Genomic DNA, 18,779 nt, shown 5'->3' with positions numbered 1-18,779 from the left:
GGAAACAACTTTCTCTTTTAAAAAAATCAAAAAGAAATAAAGCTGCTTCTTTTATAATCCTGCACTTTCTATTTAAGCTCCTGCTCTTTTGGATTAAGGAAAGAACAACTCTCCATTAGGGCCTGCCCTGTTTATCGACATCACAATTGTACCCGAGAGCCACAGGAATGATTTCACACTTCAAAAGATGCTAGAAACCAGTTTTATCTCGATGTAAACTTTCAATAGAATATTTAATAAAACTCATCCTCCCCTTCTAGTCAGATACTGCGGTTTGATGGCTACAAGCATTTGCAGGGAGGGGGATTCCGGGAGTGGAAAAATGCAAATAAAAATGACTTTATCTGCTCAGTTTGGACTTACAGGGGTTTCACTTCCTTTCTCCCCTCCTAAATGTTCAAAAAAGAACTTTGTATGCACCTTAGACAAGACAAGAGAAGGTTGAAACTAAAGGGGCTGGCGCCGCTGCCTGAGTCCCATCCACGGGCTGGACACAGGAGCGTCCCTGGTTTTGGAATGTGTTTCACCAGTGCCCCATACCACACTCACAAAGCAGTGGCAAAGCTTTCAATTCTGCCTTTGTGCTGCAAAAAAACTCCATTTTGTCCCCAATTTTGCCCCCCAGAAGCGCCGCAGTGCTCAGATAACGAAGGGCTTTTCCCGTTTTCCCGTCCTAAACGAGTCACTTTGTGCACATTATCGAGGAATTGATTTTCAGTGGGACAAATCCTGGTGCTTCAGCTGAATTGGGCGTGTGGCTGAAAGAAAAGGCCAATTTAATGCCAATAATTCCGTGGTTGGAGGTTGGTGCCAGGGGAGCAGCACCTGTGCGATGGAGCCGGATGAAATCCAAGCTCTGCCTTTCTGTCCAGGTGAAATTCTGATTTGAATTTCCTATTTTAGCAGCACGTTCCCAGGGTTTGCTGTGCGCTCCAGCCACGGGCAGCATCGCCGCTCCACACTGACCAAAGCTTTTCGTCAGAGCTCCGCCAGCGAGCGAGCGCCGGCGCCGCTGCTAATTACCATGGCTTCCATAAGGCAGGGATTCCAGCCTGGAAACAGGAATCCAGGCAGGAAAGATGGGGAAATGTATGTGGAATAGAACCAAAAAATATGTGGCATAGAGATAAAACAAACAAATTCATGGAATATAAATGAGGACCTTAGGAGAGGGAAAAGCCCGATGGCCAATGGCTTCCATAAGGCAGAGATTCCAGCATGGAAAAATGAATCCGTGCAGGAAAAGTGGGGGAAATATATGCAATAAAACCAACAAATATGTGATATATAAATAAGATTTAAAATTTATATTGATAATGTTATAATTTATATATATATTATAAATATAATTGAGGGCTTTAGGAGAGGGAAAAGCCCGATGTCCAATGGCTTCCATAAGGCAGAGATTCCAGCATGGAAAAATGAATCCATGCAGGAAAAGTGGGGAAAATACATGGAATAAAACCCCAAAAAATATAGTATATAAATAAGATTAAAAATTTATATATAAATATAATTGAGGACCTTAAGAGAGGGAAAAGCCCGATGTCCAATGGCTTTCATAAGGCAGAGATTCCAGCGTGGAAAAATGAATCCATGCAGGAAAAGTGGGGGAAATATATGCAATAAAACAAACAAATATGTGATATATAAATAAGATTTAAAATTTATATTGATCATTTTATAATTTATATAAAAATTTATATATATATTATAAATAGAATTGAGGGCTTTAGGAGAGGGAAAAGCCCGATGTCCAATGGCTTCCATAGGGCAGAGATTCCAGTGTGGAAACACAAATCCATGCAGGAAAAGTGGGGAAAATACATGGAATAAAACCCCAAGAAAATATAGTATATAAATAAAACAAACAAATTTATGGAATATAATTGAGGACCTTAAGAGAGGGAAAAGCCCGATGTCCAATGGCTTCCATAAGGCACCATGGAAAAATGAATCCATGCAGGAAAAATGGGGGAAATATATGGAATAGAAATAAAAAAAATATAGTATATAAATAAACCAAACAAATTTATGGAATAGAATTGACGGCCTTAAGAGAGGAAAAAGCCTGATGTCCAATGGCTTCCATAGGGCAGAGATTCCAGCATGGAAAAATAAATCCATGCAGGAAAAGTGGGGAAAATATATGGAATAGAAACAACAAAAAAAATACGGTAGTAATAAGATTAAAAATAAGATTATAATAAATAAATAAATAATTAAAAATAAATAAGTTTAAAATGTATATATAAATATAAATGAGGACCTTAGGAGAGGGAAAAGCCCGATGTCCAATCTCTTCCATAAGGCAGAGATTCCAGCGTGGAAAAATGAATCCAGGCAGGAAAAATGGTGAAAATATATGGAATAAAACAAAAAAAAAGTATATAAATAAGATTAAAACTTTATATATAAATATAATTGAGGACCTTAGGGAAAAGCCTGATGTCCATTGGCTTCCATAAGGCAGAGATTCCAGTGTGGAAAAATGAATCTATGCAGGAAAAGTGGGGGAAATATATGAAATAAAAACACCAAATATGTGGTATATAAATAAGATTTAAAATTTATATTGATAATTTTATAATTTATATATATATTATGGAATAGAATTGAGGACTTTAGGAGAGGAAAAAGCCCGATGTCCAATGGCTTCCATAGGGCAGAGATTCCAGCATGGAAAAATGAATCTATGCAGGAAAAATAGTGAAAATATATGGAATAAAAGAAAAAATAATAGTATATAAATAAGATTAAAAATTTATATATAAATATAATTGAGGACCTTAAGAGAGGGAAAAAGCCTGATGTCCAATGGCTTCCATAAGGCAGAGATTCCAGCATGGAAAAATGAATCCATGCAGGGAAAATGGGGAAAATATATGGAATAAAAGAAAAAATAATAGTATATAAATAAGATTTAAAAATTATATTGATAATTTTATAATTTATATAAAAAATTTATATCTATATTATAAATATAATTGAGGGCTTTAGGAGGGGGAAAAGCCCGATGTCCAATGGCTTCCATAAGGCAGAGATTCCAGCGTGGAAACACAAATCCATGCAGGAAAAGTGGGGAAAATACATGGAATAAAACCCCAAGAAAATATAGTATATAAATAAAACAAAATAATTTATGAAATAGAAATGAGAACTTTAGGAGAGGGCAAAGCCCGATGTCCATTCGGTAACGTTCTGCTTCATAAATTAATTCTCTAATTTGTGGTGTTTACAAAAGAGCTAATTTTAGGAATGGGAATTTTCCTCTGTTTATCCAACAAGACCCAGGATTTCCTAAGTAAGTGGATGTTTCCAAAGAGTATAAAATCAACAAAGGGATTAGGGACAGCAAACCCAAGTGAGGCGACGCTCGCTGACAACTCGGAGCCCGCCGAATAAAGAATGGCCCGGGCTCTGCTCGGGCCCTCACACATCCTCCTGTGCACAATCCAAGGGAAATAACTGAGCTGGGAAAAGCAGGAAAAGCTGCAGCAACCCAGGCCATGCTGCTGCTGTCAGGCTCTCGGGCCACTTCCATCTCTGATGTGGCCTCTCCCAAAATACCTGCTGTCGCTCGTCCCTTAAAACAGGATTAAAATGAGGTTGTGCCCTATGGAAGTCTCAGCAGAGACAGACTGTGCTCCCAGCCATTCCCAAAATCCACCCAAACAGCCCCGTGCCACCGGAATTACAGCGCTTGGCTCTGTCCCAAGCTCTTCCCTGGCTCTCTTTGTTCCTGAAATCCCAAAGAAACGAGTCTGCTCTGGGTAATTTCATCAATCCCAAATATTTCAGCCTCTCCTCCGTCAAACAGGCTGGAAGTTTGTATTCCAGCCACAAACTTCCCGCCGAGGTTTGTCCTGGAAATGCTGCCGGACTCTTCAGAGCAGGTGCTCCTGCAGTCCAAGGCCATAATTCAATCATGCCTTGGGCTGACGTCAGGAACAAAAAACAACTCAAAGGCTGTTTGTGAACGGGCCCAGAACCCCTGAGATTCAATTAGAGCCTTGATATTCCATGGGGAATCTTATTTAGCTGGATTTAATATCACCAAAGCTTGGGAGCAGTTATTTATCAAATAGGTCGAGCGCATTTAAATGTACAGGCAACGGAACAGCGCGTTAACCCCACAATCCCAAATTTCAGGAGCACCACGGGCAGGAAAACAATCTGATTTTTCGATACAACAGCACAAAAAGAACCCAATCCCTGTTTTTTAGGGATTGTGGCTAAGAATGAACCCAGGGATTTTTGCCATTTGTGGACCAGCAGAAATGCTGATTCTCCCACAGGGTTTGGTTTGGGTTTTTAACATAACTTGGGGTGTATGGGGAGACACACACACATGAGGGGTGGAGGATGCACACACATGTAGGATGCACAAAAAGAACCCAATTCCTGTTTTTTAGGGATTGTGGCTAGGAATGAACCCGGGGATTTCAGAGATTTTCGGCAGAAATGCTGATCTCTGTGTCCGTGATGTCCCACAGGGTTTGGTTTGGGTTTTAACATAATTTGAGGTGTATGGGGTGACACACACACATGAGGGGTGGAGGATGCACACACATGTAGGATGCACAAAAAGAACCCAATCCCGGTTTTTTAGGGATTGTGGCTAGGAATGAACCCAGGGATTTTTGCCATTTGTGGACCGGTAGAAATGCTGATCTCTGTGTCCATGATGTCCCACAGGGTTTTGGTTTGGGGCTCTAACATAACTGGGCTGGGATCATGGATCACACACACACATATAGGGTGGGGGATACACACATACACACAGCATGGAGGATACACACAGCATGGAGGATACACACACACAGCATGGAGGATACACACAGCATGGAGGATACACACAGCATGGAGGATACACATACACATACATAGCATGGAGGATACACACATACACACAGCATGGAGGATACACACAGCATGGAGGATACACACACACATACACACAGCATGGAGGATACACACAGCATGGAGGATACACATACATAGCATGGAGGATACACACATAGCATGGAGGATACACACAGCATGGAGGATACACATACATAGCATGGAGGATACACACACACAGCATGGAGGATACACATACATAGCATGGAGGATACACATACATAGCATGGAGGATACACACACACAGCATGGAGGATACACATACATAGCATGGAGGATACACATACATAGCATGGAGGATACACATACATAGCATGGAGGATACACATACATAGCATGGAGGATACACATACATAGCATGGAGGATACACATACATAGCATGGAGGATGCACACATAGCATGGAGGATACACACAGCATGGAGGATGCACACAGCATGGAGGATACACACAGCATGGAGGACACACATACACACAGCATGGAGGATACACGTACACATAGCATGGAGGATACACGTACATAGCACGGAGGATATACACATACACACAGCATGGAGGATACACATACATAGCATGGAGGATATACACACATAGCATGGAGGATACACACAGCATGGAGGATACACACAGCATGGAGGATACACACATACACACAGCATGGAGGATACACACATACACACAGCATGGAGGATACACATACATAGCATGGAGGATACACGTACATAGCATGGAGGATACACACATAGCATGGAGGATACACACATAGCATGGAGGATACACACATAGCATGGAGGATGCACACAGCATGGAGAATACACACAGCATGGAGGATGCACACAGCATGGAGGATACACATACATAGCATGGAGGATACACACACACACACATACATAGCATGGAGGATACACACATACATAGCATGGAGGATACACACAGCATGGAGGATGCACACAGCATGGAGGATACACACAGCATGGAGGATACACACACACACACATAGCATGGAGGATACACACAGCATGGAGGATACACACAGCATGGAGGATACACACAGCATGGAGGACACACATACACACAGCATGGAGGATACACGTACACATAGCATGGAGGATACACGTACATAGCACGGAGGATACACAGCATGGAGGATACACACACATAGCATGGAGGATACACATACACAGCATGGAGGATACACACACACATACATAGCATGGAGGACACACACAGCATGGAGGATACACATACATAGCATGGAGGATACACATACACAGCATGGAGGATACACACAGCATGGAGGACACACACAGCATGGAGGATACACACAGCATGGAGGACACACATACACACAGCATGGAGGATACACACAGCATGGAGGACACACATACATAGCATGGAGGATACACACAGCATGGAGGACACACATACATAGCATGGAGGATACACATACATAGCATGGAGGACACACATACATAGCATGGAGGATACACATACGTAGCATGGAGGATACACACACATAGCATGGAGGATACACACACACATACATAGCATGGAGGATACACACAGCATGGAGGATACACACAGCATGGAGGACACACATACATAGCATGGAGGATACACACACACAGCATGGAGGATACACACACATACATACATACACAGCATGGAGGATACACACAGCATGGAGGATACACACGCACGCATAGGATGGAGCAGGTAACAGACACGTGATAAGAGATGCGCACCCATGACAAAGGGACGCGCATGTGTGACAAAGCAGGTGCCTGTACAGACACATCCATGTGCCCAAAGGGACCCTACACGCACACATGACAAAGCAGCAGACAGAACTGCCACACACACCGAGGATAAAGCAAGGAGCCCCGCACACGCGTGACAGGGCAGACCGTCACACATGACGACGCGGGGAGTCACGCACACGCATGACAAAGAAGGAGCCTGTCCATCCCCAGCCACACGCAGCCAGCCAGCAGTGCCCTGCCCTGCCATCGGGAAGCTGGGCACAGGGCAGGAAGGCCGGGAATGCTGCCAGCAATGCCGGCTGCATCCTGCATGGCACCTGCCGTCGCCGCTTCCCCTCTCCCGGGAGCCTGCCTCCTCTGCTGCTGCTGTGCCAGGGTCACTGCTGTGCCACAGAGCCGGAGTAAACCCTGAGTAAAGCACACGGGAGAGAACCCCACTGTGCCCAATCCCATCCAGAGCCCGCAGTCCTGCAGCGCCGGCTCCAAACTGGATGCACACCAGCCCTCACAACAATGGGACGCAGCTACTACTGCCATTACTAGCAGGAGTAGTCTTGAAGGAGGTGGCCATTGCCACAAAGCTCTCACACCAATAATGCACCCAGAATCCACCCAAATGATCCCATTTTTCCATCTGCCTGGCTGGATGAAGCTCCACTGCCTGCCATTTACCATGGAGGAAGGAGTGGACGCTCCAACCTCTCCCCAGGCTTTTCCTAATAGAGTTTGTTAGGAAAAGAAATTCCACAGCAGCCTTTACCAAAAATTTAGCAATGAATTAAGAATTTATTTGGGCATTCCGACCCTCTGCTTTGCCAGGAAGGTTTCCCTGCAGACAGCCCTGAGATGGAAATTTGTGCCCGAATGTCAATGCCGCATCCTGCGTGGCACCTGCCATGGCCGCTTCCCCTCTCCCGGGAGCCTGCCTCCTCTGCTCCTGCTGTGCCACAGAGCCGGAGTAAACCCTGAGTAGAGCGCACGGGAGAGAACCCCACCGTGCCCAATCCCGTGGAGCATTGTCCAGAGCCCGCAGTCCGGCAGCGCCGGCTCCAAACTGGATGCACACCAGCACACACAACAATGGGACACAGCTACTACTGCCATTACTAGCAGGAGTAGTCTTGAAGGAGGTGGCCATTGCCACAAAGCTCTCACACCAACAATGCACCCAGAATGATCCCACTTTTCCATCTGCCTGGCTGGATGAAGCTCCACTGCCTGCCATTTACCATGGAGGAAAGAGTGGACGCTCCAACCTCTCCCCAGGCTTTTCCTAATAGAGTTTGTTAGGAAAAGAAATTCCACAGCAGCCTTTACCAAAAATTTAACAATGAATTAAGAATTTGGGCATTGATTAAGAATTTTGGGCGTTCCTCTGCTTTGCCAGGAAGCTTTCCCTGCAAACAGCTCTGAGATGGGAATTTGTGCCCGAATTTCCCGGCTGGAAACCTCGGAAGGACACAGAGGTGAATTTTGGGCACAGGACACCTCCCAGAGAAGCAGAAATCGGTGCAGGCCCCTGCACACGGCATCAGCTGCGGGAGGGGGAAATTTGGCACGGGCTTTTCCCGATCAATAAGGGCAAATTCAATTATTGCAGGGAGCGGGACGGAGCTGGTGCAGCAGCAACTCCTCCAGTAGCCGCTGGCAGATGGCACATCCTATTGCATCTATATTCATTCTCTGTGCTACATCAGCTGAAACATTCCCAGGTTATCCCAGCTTTTCTCCCTGGTGTCCACCACCCTGGGAGCTGGGGATATTTTGGGGAAAGACCTTTAAGCCATAATCGCTCCTTATAAAATGACAGCGCTGGTGTTGGCTGATTTAAATCCCAGCATGAAAACCACAGGTCAACGGGTCCTCCCTTCTTCCTGCCATTTGCAGAGCCCCAAATTTCCAGCTACAAGGAGTTTACCACGAGGAGTAAATGTTTGAGCTGTAAAGCTTCCAAAATGACTTTGTTTATCAGAGCAGATGAAGGGAAAAAAAAAAAAAGCTCAAGGAATCATTTGAAGCTCAAAGCAAAACTGTTTATAGGACAGCTTGTAGTGCTCCAAGATTCCAGAGAGATTTCAGCAATTAACAGCACAAACTTCCATAACTTAATTCTGTTCTATATGTGCAGTGTTTAGTTGCTCCTGCGCTATTTGAGTTGTTCCCCGTTACGATTCTGCAACGAGATTTGCTGATCCTATAAAAATAAATCTTCAAGCAGCTTCCTCACAACATTCCAGGGATCCCAAAGCAGGGGCTTGAATCCTCTGACTTCCTACATAAGGAAAATATCCAAATAATGCCCAAATTCTCTTTAAATAATGGCAGGGAGATAAAAAAATTCAATCACTTTCATTTTGCAGTAGCAAAAAAAATAAGTAGTGAAAGATTAAATTTGGTGTTATTTGTGCCTATTTCGCCTTCCTTGGCAATTCAGGCCACAATTTGCTCCCAGATCCCTGAGACCCAGGGAATAATGGGAGCCATCGTTCCTGTTCCTGCTAAACTTCAAAAAAATTGAAATCACTTTCTTTTTGCAAAAATAAGTCGTGAAAGGTGAAAATTTGGTGTTCCCGGGATTATTTCTGCCTATTTTGTGTTCTTTGGGATTTCAGGCCACGAAATTCCCAAAGAATTCTGACAAAAATCCATATGAATTTGGGAGTGGCACGAGTACAAATCCAATGGGAAAAAGCCAAATTGTACCTCACATGGGTTTTTTGTCCCTGAACTCCAAGCCAGGCCTAAGTTCCCTGGTTTAATTTTGTTCCCAGATCCCTGAGAGCCAGGGAATAATGGGAGCCATCGTTCCTGTTCCTGCTAAACTTCAAAAAAAACCAATTCAATCGCTTTCTTTTTGCAGTAGCATAAGAAATAAGCGGTGAGAGATGAAAATTCGTGTTCCCAGGAATGAGGCATCGTTCCTGTTCCTGCTAAACTTGGCAAGGACAGGCAGAGTGTCCCCACACCGAGTGACATTTGGCTCCAGTCGCTCCGACGGGGAACTCTGAATTATTAAATATATTTAAGGTAGCGTGGAAAGAGGAGGAGAAAAGCCCCTAAAAATCTCCATCTCCATTATCCAAGGGGAATGAGTGAGCTGGGTTGATCTGTTTAATGACCACGGGAGCTCCCAGACTGAAATATCTGAATCTCTGAAATATTAGCCTTGGAAAATAGGGAATGGAATTCCAGAGGCCTGGAATTCTGCCTGGCAAAGGCGGCAATGTGAGGAGACGCAGACAGAGCCAACACCCAAACTCCAGCATCCTTCTCCCTCTTTCCTGGAATATCCCGTGAAAAATGGGAGCCGCCCATGGAACGGCAGCAGCTTCCTTTTTAAGCCAGGTTTTTACTCCAAAATCTCCTTTAGAGGGGTTTTTTCCCCTCTTTCTTATTCTTCTGAATGGTATTTCTGCACCAAACACAGCCCTGGTTTCCCAAGCCCTCCCTGGCACACTCGCTGCTCCTGCTGAGAGCAGCGGGATCCGCGCAGGCATCCCAGGTGTGCCTCACCTGAGCAGCTCCAAAACATCTTCCTAATTCCATTTTTTGGGATGATCAAACAATAAGAACAAAATCCTGCGGCTTTCCCACTCTCCAAACCCAGACCGTACTTGAAAAAACCCCGCAATATTCGTTACGATTTCCTCCCCGAATACAAAACGCAGGAATTGAAACTGTGCTGGATTTGCCATTCCCTCGTTAGAGATGTATTAATTTGTTGCTCTAATGCAGGCCAAGCCCTAATCAAACTAATGGCAAAATGAAAAGCGAGGATTTAAATCCTTTAAAGGGACTTAGCTTGATTTGGTCAGGCAAAGATTGGAGGTTTTTTCCCTTTTTTTCTGGGCCACGGGAATGGCCAATGATAAAAATTCCGCTTTCCTCTGATTCTGCTGCCACCCACACGCTATTGAAACAGCTACAGAGTGGGCAATCCAGAGCAGATGCTCCCAAACGGAGGTAAAATTCCAGCCTTTAAATAGAAGGAGCAAAAATTGAAGGGAATCAGGAAGATGTGGGCTTTGATTAGCAGATAAAAAAGTGAAATATGTCAAATGTGACAGACCCGGGGAATTCTTGGGGGAAAAGCTCCTCCAAAATGTGATCCCCAGCGATCATCTCTTCATTTTATAGTGCCTCACACTGAAATGGGGATCAATTTCAGATACATTTACTATGGAAGAGATGGCAAACTCCACCCAAAATTTTAGTAGACGTGAGAAAATGAATTTGTTTTTGGCAAGCGTCCTAAAAAAAGGGCAAACAAAGCAGGAAAAATAAAAAGCAACCCCCCACTTCAGCCCCAATGAATGTGCATTGTTCGATTGAAGTAACAGCTATTAAATCACTTTCCAAATGCGATCTAAATTGGAGGCAGCTCCAGGGGAGTTTGCTTCCCCATGCCTCCAGTCTCCCCCAGTTCTCCCAGTGCAGGTCAGAGGCTGCAGCCGTGCTTCAGTGCCCTGCGCCGAACACCTGCGAACATCAAACAGAAACTCCTGCTCCTTTCCCGGCCTGACAAAAGCCTTTCATGTGAAAAATGCTCCCTGGGAATGTCACGGCTGGAGCTCAGGTTACATTCCTTTCTCCCTCGCAGCCCTCCCCGCTTTGGAACATGGGGAGAAGCCATGTTTGTGGAATTCAACACTCAAAGGGAACGGGGCTTTACTTTCTTTTCCCTCGCACGTCGCAAATCACAACACGGCATCACGGATTAGCTGAGCAAAAAGCCACGGGGATGACTTTAAGCAGGAATTATTCCCACACTTCCTAAAGTCCACTTAGTTTCACTTCCCTGCTTGGGATTACTTTGAGGCGCCTGGTTTTTATTTTAATCTCCGTTTTTCTCCCCTCTGGAAGAGAACTTTGGGCTTAAGGCAGACAATCTCCATAAATCTGGTTTTAAAGAGGAATATTTAAAGGTCAGCTCAAACTTCAGAGGGACAACTTGCAGAAGGAAAAGCAGGATGCAGCCCGCTGCCTGCAATTCCCCGTTAGCAATCTGCATAATTAGAATAACAGCCTATGTCCGCTGTTATTCATGGAGCTGCCTTCAATCCTGCCACGGGAGCAGCATCCAGGTATTTATTCACAGATCCAACCCCAATTTCCAAGCCCTGGACAAACAATAGCCACCAAGTCCACGCTCAAGGCCACAAACCCGCCCTTTAGCCGGGAGCAGAGGGGGAATGAAGCCCCAACTTTATTTTCAATTCCCTGTTTAATGAGCAAGCAATAGATAGTGCAAGTGGGAAATTGCCTCGATTTTCCTTTCCAGAACCACCCTTTGCTGCCATTGTGCGCGCAACCGCCGCCGCTCCGCCGAGCTTTCCTTCATCCTCCAGCCACCGGTGCTTCAGGGAATTCTCTGGGAATTCTGTCCGTGCCACACTTCAGGTGTTGTTTGAAGTGGGTTTTATCTCCTCATTCCTAACTTCCTGCAGCTCATGAAATCGCCCTCCTGGCTACCAAAATTGCTCCGATCCTTTCGATTCTTTAACACAATTTAATCACTCCCTGCTCCCATTTGTCCTCCTGATCCCAATGACTCCAGAGATGAGGTTTAGGAGGAATTATTAAATATAACTCTGGAGTCATTTGCTGTCAGCCCAAGTGGTGCTTGCTGCATGGACTGGGCTCTGAGCATGACAAATTGATTTGTCTGGCACAACCACTCCGCGCTCCTCTCCAGTGAAAACAAATAGAGTGGAGATTCTAGACCCGGCCTCATCACTTCCAAAATTATGGCAGAAAAGGACAAAAACTGGGATTCAAACCTATAGCTCATGTTTGGAAAGTTATCCCAGCCCAACAGCAAAATTCTCCAAGTTGCTAGCTCACAATATGAGCAGGTTTGGGAAGGTAAAAGAAACCCAGGTTGTTATTTAGAGAGCCTAGATAGAATAAAAGGCACAAAATGGGAGTTTAGGTGGAGGTTGATCTGAAGAAAACCTGACCAAACTTCCAAGCCGAAATCCCGCTCTGGAAATAAAAACCTAAAGGATGCCCCAGCGCATTTAATAAAACACCGAATAAAGAGGAGTCTTGAAATGAGCAAAGCTGCAAAGATCAGGTGTGAAACTCCCTGCAAAGAGAGGTTTCTCTGTGAATTTCAGGGAAGCCTTGCCCAAATTCCCTGCACGGCGTGCTGGCATGTGGAATTGCCTGGGAATTGCAAACACCGCAACTCCCTACCTGGCCGCGGAGGCACGGAAAAGCAGCTGCACCCCAGAGCAAGGAAACGTGCACTGGGGATCTCTGGGAGCCCTCATTTGCCAGGCACATAAAAGCCCCTCTAGAAACTTGGGTTGCCAGACAATTATTGTCCACACATGGTGTACTGCGGAGAGCTCCGAGGCCGCTTTTGTCATCCCACCGCTGTTTTTAGGGAGCGCGGGAGATGCCCACCAGCCCTGGCACTGCCACCTCAGCTGCAGCAAAGTCTTCCAAAACACTCTCACGTCTAAAACCAAAACGCCCTGCCCTTAGGCAGCGAGAGAAAGTCACTTGAATAATTTAATTCCCAAAAATATTCCAGCAGCAAACAGCCCTCTCTAATCCTAAAGACTTTCTTTTCCTGGTGTTTATTCTCAGATACTTGTTTTATTTATTTAACTGCAACAGCCTTCAATTCTGCTTCAATTCTAATGCACAAAATTAATTTGCACACAAGAGGTTTTGACTATAGTCCCCGACAGACAAAGAGAGGCTTTGGAATTGGAAATAAAAAATTCTCCAGGGCTCAAATCACTCAAAGAAAAAGATAAATCTACTGTAAAACTAGAACAATTTTAAGCAATGATTAAACAGAGGCGAAGTCCAGGGGTTTTTAAAAAATCAGAAATGTGTGGCGACGCTCTAAAAACCTCCCAGGCTTGTGGAAATACCAATAATAATAATAATAATAAAAATCAGAATCAGAATAACCGGCGCTTAGGAATAATTCCGCTGCAATCCGAACGAATCTGCTCCCCACGAGAGATTAAAGCACCACAACAAAGGTAATGCCTATGGATAAATAAATCCCAACGTTTTCGCTACGGATGGAACAAAAAACGGTACATACTTGAGCCAGTAAAATGTCCACTTGCCAAGGAAGTTGGTCCATTTTTCCCGCTGCTCACAGGAGGTGAAAACATCTATAAAAAAAAACAAACAAAGAAGCATTACTAGTGCAAAACAAGCAATTCCCGAGTGCAGTGGCAGTCCAAAGTTGCTGGCACATTCCTTCGGAGTTCCTCTCCCCCGAACCGTCAGCCCCCACAGCCCTGCAGAGGCTGATTCCGGAGCGCTCGCATCCCCCAGCGCCCCTCGGCACCAGCATCCCGCTTTTCTCAGGCTCATTAGCTTCCCAAACAATCTGCCCTTGCCGGAGCCTTTGAGCCCAGCAGCGTTCTCCTCCTCGCCGGGAAGCGCCGACAAAATTTGGGATGCGAAAGCGCAAAAAAAGTTGGGATGGGTCGCAACCTTGGTCATCAACGTAGCAACGTCCATTTCCATCCCGCTCCAGGATTTGCCTGGCATGTGGGAACCCAAATAATAATAATGCAAAGTGCCACCTGCCCTAAATTCTCATTCCGTCTCTCCCACCGAGCAATTGGAAGCCAGGCTCGCTCCTCGCCCCCTCTCCCTCCCTCTCGCACTCCTCTCTCTCTCTTCCCAGCATTTATTTCGACCCTAATTGGTTTCTCCCTTCTCCGACGTGTCTAGTGGATAATACGCACCTTCCCTGAGTCAGAGCCTGCAAAAAGCCAAGGAACAAATGGGAAAAGTGCACCAACAAGCAGAGAGGGGGCTGCGAAGCTGCCGCAGGCTACGATTGCTGGCCAAACTTCCCCAAGCCATCCCTCAGAAGCCGAGGCTGGAGCAGCAGCACCAGCCTGGAGCACACAGGGGAAAGGGGGGGGCTTGAGGAGCAGACCTGCCTCTCGCAGCACAAGCTCCTGCCCAAAATAAAGAACTAAGTGGATAGAGAGATATTCCTGACATATTGGGGGGAAGGGAGGGGATGGGGAGAGAGGGGAAGGAAGGGGCTGGAGGGGGAGGGGGAGCCTGACAAAACTAGACAAGTGCACGCGTCCGGCGCAACGTTCGGCCTCCAAACCAGCCCAGGGGGACAAAAATCCCTCTTTGCCTCGAAAATCACTCCCGAGTCCTGCCTAGGGCGGGGAGGAGAAGGTTGCAGCAGTTTTAATGCCAGCAGAAGCCATAGGAGATTTCAGGGAAAACTTTAAACTGAGACGGTCGTGGATTTCTTTGCACTTTCCATGTGCCAAAATCGAAACAAGGGAAGAACCGAAAGGAGAATATCAGCGAGTCATTAGCAATTAATTAGTTCGTGTGCCAACGACGCTTGAAAATCGAAAGCACGATAAAAGTGCAATATCGGTACGATGGAATGATGAGAAATGGTCAGTTTTCGGGGCGTTTCTTTTGGCAGGAATTATTTGAGCCGTCCGAGACATGAAACCAAGCTGCGAACGCGCCTGCATCTCCCATCACACACAATCAGAAAGACTAAAAATACTCAGTTTGGATTTTTTTTTTTTAAAGCGAAAAAAATATTTACCATGCTTCTAGCTGCTGATTAAAAATTGCCCAATGTACTTAGAGCACAGTTTGGGGTTGGTTTTGTTGCTTTAGGGTTTTTTTGGCTGGATTTTCTTTTTGTTAACAGAGCAGCTAGAATTTTTTTTTTTTTACAGCTGTTGCTAATTTCCACCGTTGTTTCTTACCGCACTGAAATCCAGTAAATCACTCAGTTCTTTGTCCGTCCCTAAGGCAGCCATTCGCTGTTGGTGATGCATTTTAGCAAAATCACACAAACCTAGAAACATGGAAATAACCGCAATCAGAAATCCCGAGCCTTGCAGGAAACACAGTCGGATTTTGCTTTTTCAAGGGGGGGTCGGGGAGTGGGTGGTTGAGAAGAAGAAGGGAGGGAAAAAAAAAGATGGAGGGGCAGCAAAAAAAAAAAAAACACCCAAAAAACACAACAACAAGAGGAAAAAAAAAAAAAAAAAGCGATATTGTATTTCCAAAGAGGCGAGCCAAACCCGGCAACATCCACTCTTAAACCCAAATCCGGAGGAGAAAAAAAAAGGCAAAGCCTCTCTCCCGGAGCATCATTTATGCAACAGGAGGTTCAGCGAGGAATGAATGAGGATCCCAGAGAAGAAACTACAGCCATCCGCTCCCAACTTTTTCCCTTCTCCTTCTTCCACGCAAAGTAGCGTTTGGAGGCACAAACGGCAAAGAGCGAGGAGCAAAAAAAAAGCCACGGCGAGATGCGGAGTGCAGGTTCCGGGGGCGGGGGGGGCAGCGGGGGACAATTAGCCCCGATTCCTAATTTGCGGAGCGGAGGGGGGGATGAGGCCGAGCAGAAGCCGGCAGCGGCTCGGGCCTGTGCGGAGGCAGCGCCCGGGGGGAGGGGAGCCCGGCGAGCGAGGGAAGAGGGGAGAGGGAAGGGGCGCGGAGCCCAGCCCAGCGCGGCGGCCCGAGGAGCCCGGCCGGCCCCGGCGCCGCCTCCGTACCCGCCGCCGCCGCCGCCGCCGCTCATGGAGCTCCGCGCTCGGCTCCCGCCCGCTCCCGCCGCACTTTTCCAAGGATTCCACGTTGGATTCGCCCAGCTCGCGCGCACACATGGCCAAGCGCGTTTATACGGGGCCGCGGACGCACGTGACGCGGGCACTTGGCCGAAAGGAACAATATTTTTTTCCCCTTTGGATTACCCGTTCCCTTCGTCTTTTTGGGTTTTTTTAGATTTTTTATCTAGAATCCCGCTTTGTTTTGGTCGCCTTACTCCCAACGCCCAGCTTTGCCATTTTCCCAGAGCATCGCTGCAAACTTTGCGAAGCAGCCCCTTGGATTTACGCGCAAGTTTTTGGGGATGCTGCCAGCCCCCCCCTCCCCTCTCCCCTCGCCCTTCCTTCCTCCCTCATCCCCTCCGCCACTTTTATTCCGCATTTTCCTCTCGCAGGCCGGACACCACTAGAAAGAACTCCTCGGAGTTCATTTTCCGGTAGGAAATAAAGCAGCGGCGAGTCCCCGCGTCTGCACCTTGGTGTATTTCCCACACGTGTAGTTACATCTTATCTATGCAATGTATATACAATGTATCGATTTACACAGCCCGGAACTTGCACTTTCTTTTCTTTTCTTTCCTTTTTTTTTTTTTTTTTTTTAAATAACACATCGGGATCGACAATTTCAATCAAAAAATAAAAATGAAAGCAAAAAAAAAAAAAAAACACAGACAAGTTAGTCTAACAGCAAATTGGAACTTTACCTTAAATGGCCACAAATATGTTCACAATATTCCAAGGGGGAAAAAGAAAGGAAAAAAAAGGAGTAAAAAAATAAGCAAAATAAAAAGAGAGGAATCTTCTGCCAAAGTGCTTTATTGTCTCACACGTATGTGACCCTCCAAGACCACCAAAAAGTAGGGAAAGTGTCAGTCCTGCTCCGGGTTATTCCACAGCTTTACAGGCACACTACACCTGGCTTTGTTGGGATTTGGGGGGCCCGGCCACCGGCCACAAAAATCATATAAATTAGATTTAAAAAATGTAAAAATTCAAAACCAAGGGAAAAAAAAAAAAAGCAAAAGGAAAAAAAAGAAGGTCCGACAACTTTTGCCCTATTGTTTTTACAGACACATGGTGACGGGCTCGCAGCGCCGCGGCTCTCGGGGACTTGCCCCCTCCTTGTCCTTCCTTAAAAAAAGCCAAAAGCAAAAAACCCAAATCCCGAAAAAAAAACCCAGGCGACTCCCCCCTCGGGGGAGCGCGGGGCCGCCCGTTCCCCAACTTGGTCCAAGTTTAGAGCAGCGCCCGCCGCCTCCTCCGGCTCAGCAGCGCGGCCTCCCCCGCCGAGCCGCGGCCGATCGCATCCCGCCCGGGCAGCCGCATCGCCCGCCGCTCACATCCGGGCAATGCCCGCCGCCTTATAAGCGCCGCCGCCGCCGCTCGCAGACAATGACGAGGAGGAGGAGGAGGAGGAGGAGGAGGAGGAGGAGGAGGAGGGCGGGAGGAAGCGGGCGGGACGGCGCGGCGGGGCTCACAAGATGGAGGGGCCCCGCCGCCCCTCGCCCCTCACGTGCTCCCTCCCGCGCAAGCTCCGGGGATCGGTGCCCGCCGGGGCCGGGCCCGCGGCAATGCCCGGGGGGCTCCGGCTGCGCTCGGCCATGAGCGGGCCGGAGCGGCTGCGTGCCTCAGCCTCAGCACACCCGGGAGAGACGGGCTCCAGCACACCCGGGAGGGGCTCCAGCACACCCGGGAGGGGCTTCAGCACACCCAGGAGGGTTCCAGCACCCTCAGCACACCCGGGAGAGAGGGGCTCCAGCACACCCGGGAGGGTTCCAGCACACCCGGGAGGGTTCTCAGCACCCTCAGCACACCCGGGAGAGAGGGGCTCCAGCACACCCGGGAGGGTTCTCAGAACCCTCAGCACACCCGGGAGGGGCTCCAGCACACCCGGGAGGGTTCCAGCACACCCGGGAGGGGCTCCAGCACCCTCAGCACACCCGAGAGGGTTCCAGCACACCCGGGAGGGGCTCCAGCACCCTCAGCGCACCCGGGAGAGACGGGCTCCAGCACACCCGGGAGAATTCTCAGCACCCTCAGCACACCCGGGAGAATTCTCAGCACCCTCAGCACACCCGGGAGGGGCTCCAGCACACCCATGAGGGGTTTCAGCACCTTTAGCACACTCATGAGGGGTTTCAATACCCTCAGCACACCCATGTGGGATTCCAGCACCCTCAGCACACCCATGAAGGGTGCCAGAACCTTCAGCACACTCATGAGGGGTTCCAGCACCCTCAGCACACCCATGAGGGGTTCCAGCACCACCGTGAAGGGTTCCAGCACCCTCAGCACCCCCGTGAAGGGTTCCAGCACCCTCAGCACACCCATGAGGGATTTCAGTACCCTAAGCACACCCATGAGGGGTTCCAGCACACTCAGCACACCCGTAAGGGGTTTCAGCACCCTCAGCAAGACCTAGGATGGTTTCCATCCTCCTCAGCAGACCTGTGAAGGGCTTCAGAGCCCTCAGCAAACAACACCTTGAAGGATTTCAGACCCCTTAGACTACCCTCAAAGGGTTT

General features: G+C 47.4%; 1 protein-coding gene across 1 annotated transcript in view; it reads right to left on the bottom strand.

Moving 5' to 3' along the window:
* TCF4 (transcription factor 4) overlaps positions 1–15,624 on the bottom strand; it is a gene marked incomplete at its 3' end in the record, with an annotated part of 94,285 nt that extends 78,661 nt beyond the window's left edge. The window contains exons 1-2 of the mRNA XM_066569915.1: positions 15,406–15,624; positions 13,737–13,809 (exon numbers count right to left, since the gene is read on the bottom strand). Of these exons, the coding sequence (XP_066426012.1) occupies positions 13,737–13,809; positions 15,406–15,507 (175 nt within the window). The remainder of the gene's footprint in view (positions 1–13,736; positions 13,810–15,405) is intronic.
* Positions 15,625–18,779: the final 3,155 nt, after the last annotated feature.

Source organism: Molothrus aeneus (genome assembly GCF_037042795.1).
Source record: "Molothrus aeneus isolate 106 chromosome Z unlocalized genomic scaffold, BPBGC_Maene_1.0 scaffold_55, whole genome shotgun sequence".
Classification (NCBI taxonomy): Eukaryota; Metazoa; Chordata; class Aves; order Passeriformes; family Icteridae; genus Molothrus; species Molothrus aeneus.
This window is presented reverse-complemented; position numbering and strand designations above follow the sequence as displayed.